Source organism: Cervus elaphus, chromosome 19 (assembly GCF_910594005.1).
Source record: "Cervus elaphus chromosome 19, mCerEla1.1, whole genome shotgun sequence".
Classification (NCBI taxonomy): Eukaryota; Metazoa; Chordata; class Mammalia; order Artiodactyla; family Cervidae; genus Cervus; species Cervus elaphus.
Genome location: NC_057833.1, coordinates 67,051,143 through 67,054,389, shown reverse-complemented (window position 1 = coordinate 67,054,389; position 3,247 = coordinate 67,051,143). Strand labels below are relative to the sequence as shown.

The window sequence follows — 3,247 nt, the reverse complement described above, 5'->3', positions numbered from 1 at the left end:
TCCTCTTTCACTTTCATCAAGAGGCTCTTTAGTTCTTCTTCACTTTCTGCCATAAGGGTGGTGTCATCCATGTATTTGAGGTTATTGATATTTCTCCCAGCAAACTTGATTCCAGCTTGTGCTTCATCCAGCCCAGCATTTCTCATGATGTACTCTGCATATAGGTTAAATAAGCAGTGTGACAATATACAACCTTGACATACTCCTTTCCTTATTTGGAACCAGTCTGTTTTTCCATGTCCAATTCTAACTTTTGCTTCTTGACCTGCGTATAGATTTCTCAGGAGGCAGGTCAGTAGATGTTTTCCTGGAACTCTCCTGCTTTTTCGATGATCTAGCGGATGTTGGCAATTTGATCTCCAATTTGATCTCCAATTCCTCTGCCTTTCCTAAATCCAGCTTGAACATCTGGAAGTTCATGCTTTGTGTACTGTTGAAGCCTGGCTTGGAGAATTTTGAGCATTACTTTGCTAGCATGTGAGATGAGTGCAATTGTGTGGTAGTTTGAGCATTCTTTGGCATTGCCTTTCTTTGGGATTGAAACGAAAAACTGACATTTTCCAGTCCTGTTCCAGGTCACATAGTCCAGGATTTGAAATAGCTCAACTGAAATTCCATCACCTCCACTAGCTTTGTTTGTAGTGATGCTTTCTAAGGCCCACTTGACTTCACATTCCAGGGTGTCTGGCTCTAGGTGAGTGATCACACCATTGTGGTTATCTGGGTGTGACATGTATCAAATTTTAATTTAGACACATCTCTTAACTGATGATATTGATCATCTTTTGGTCTTTTGTATATTTTCTTTGCAGAAATGTCTATTTAAATGCTTTGCTCATTTTTAAATTGGATTATTTGTCTTTCTGTTGTTAAGTTACTAGTGTCCTGTATGTATCCTGGATATTTGTATTATCAGATATGTAATTGACAAATATCTTTTTTCAGTCTGTGTATTTTGTACTTTGAAGCACATTTTTTTTTTTAAATTTTGATGAAGCCCAATTTATATATGTATTCTTTTGTCATTTGTGCTTTTGGTATTGTAGCTAAAAATTACTGCCAATTCAAAGTCACAAAGGTTTATTCCTGTTTTCTTTTTTTTTGAAGACACAAAACTTAATTTAATAGAAATTTTGTTTGTAGCTCTTACATTCTCAGCATGAGCTGAGCTAGAACCCACCGCCCCACTCAAAAGTGGCCCAGTCCTGGGGGCAAGGAGAAAGGGGAAGGGATCAGAGCTAAGGCCTTAGAAGCCTCATTCTTCCTCAGTGCTGGGGGGGGCTGGGGATGCCACCCTCTTCTCCTACCCCACCCTCTGGGATCCAGGAAGGAGAACAGATGGAACTTTGGGCCTGGGGCTTCTCCTCCACACCACATCCCACCCTGAGTCCCCAAGCTGGAAGGGAACTTAGGGATCTGGAGTGAAGGAGACAGAAGAAAGCAAAGATGTCAATCAGGACAGATGAAGGCCAGGGGTGAGGGCTACAGGAGAATCAGAGACAAAATGCCAGTAAAAAAAAAAGAAAAATAAATTTTAAAAGGGGGGGAGGGGGGAGCCAAAAACAAAATCCACCCCAATTGGAACCCGCCTGGAAAAAAATGAAAGTTCTCCAGTCTCATAGAGACATTATTTGGCGCGGCTGGCTCTGCGGCAGGAGCGCTCAGGCCTCAGTCCAGCCCTGGAAGCAGAGGTAGCCCCTACAGCTCATCCTTGGCCTGGCCAGCGGCAGCATCTTCTTCTTCCTCCTCTTCCTTCTCATCTTCATCCTCCTCATCCTCATCCTTGTCCTCGTCATCATCTTTGTCTGCCTCTTCCTCCTCCTTGCCTTTCTTCTCCTCCTCCTCTTCCTTTAGCCTCTGTTCTTCATCCTGCTTGTCCTTCATTTGCTTTTCTGCTGCCTTTGTAACACCCCACGTCTCGTTGCCAAACTCCTCAGCATACGCCTCATCGTTGGTGATGAGGAAGTTGTCAAAGATGGTGCCAGACTTGACCTGCCAAAGATCCAAGCCTAGAACAGCGAAGTTTTCATAGGCATATATGTTGCTGTCAGGGGAATCCTCAGGGTTGTCAATCTCTGGGTGGATCCAAATGCCCTTGTAATCTGGGTTGTCGATCTGCCTGGGCTTCCACTCCCCCTTGTACTCTGGGTTCTGAATAACAGGTGGTTCCCACTCTCCGTCCATCTCTTCATCCCAGTCCTCGGGTTTCTTAGCATCAGGGTCAGGAATTTGCTCAGGCTTGTCCCAGTCCTCAGGCTTGGAGTCTGTGGGGCCATCCATCTTGGCGCGATCGTCCCAGTCTTCAGGCTTATCGGCATCAGGATCCTTTATCTTCTTGGGTGGCAAGAAATCCCAATCGTCCTCCAAAGAGCCTGACTCCACCTGGCTGTTGTCAATCTTCACCTCATAGGTATTATCAGGCCACACAATCAGCGTGTGCAGGTGGGTGAATTCATCGTCCTTGCAGCGGATATCCTTGTTGATCAGCACATTCTTGCCCTTGTAGTTGAAGATGACATGAACCTTCTTGGTACCGGGGCCACAGATGTCCGGACCAAACATGATGTTGTGTTCGGAGTCTCCGTGCATGTCTGTCTGGTCCAAACCAGCTGGAAACAGCTTCACATAGCCGCCCCCACAGTCGATGTTCTGCTCGTGTTTCACCGTGAACTGCACCACCAGCGTCTGACCCTTGTTGCTGAAGGGCTCGAATCTCGCCGACAGAGCATAGAACCGGGCATCCTGGCTAGTCTGCAGACCTTTATCTTTCTCCTGGTCACCATAGAACTTGCCGGAACTGAGAACGAATTTGCCAAAATCCGGTTTGTGTTTGGATTCGATCCAGCGCTCGGTCCACCCGTCTCCGTCTAGAAACTGCTCTTTGAAGTAAACGGTGGGGTCAGCGGCGGCAAGGCCAAGAAGGCCGAGCAGAAGCGGAACGGGTAGCAGCATGGCGGGCCGAGGGGGCGGTGGCGCGCGGGCCCTTTAAGTCGCTCGTCCGGCCGCAGCTCTGCAGTGGGGACCTCCTGTTTTCTTTATAAAAGTTTTGTAGTATTAGTTCTTACATCCAAGTCTATGGTCCATTTTGAGTTAATTTTTCTGTGTTTTGTGAGATAGGGTTTCAGTTTTATTCTTTTGCCAGTTGTTCTAGCACCATTTTTGAAAAGTCTTGAATCATTTTTGTCAAGAAAGAAATAACACTCTTCTAATGTAAACGAATGACTTTCAAGTTTCATAAAGTCACAGG

The 3,247-nt window shown here is 45.9% G+C and overlaps 1 protein-coding gene across 1 annotated transcript; it reads right to left on the bottom strand.

Annotated features, from left to right (window-relative positions):
- Nucleotides 1–1,094: 1,094 nt before the first annotated feature.
- LOC122675361 (calreticulin-like) lies at nucleotides 1,095–3,019 on the bottom strand. Its single transcript, XM_043873966.1, has one exon. The coding sequence runs from the start codon at nucleotides 2,950–2,952 to the stop codon at nucleotides 1,699–1,701; it is 1,254 nt and encodes a 417-aa protein (XP_043729901.1). The 5' UTR covers nucleotides 2,953–3,019; the 3' UTR covers nucleotides 1,095–1,698.
- Nucleotides 3,020–3,247: the final 228 nt, after the last annotated feature.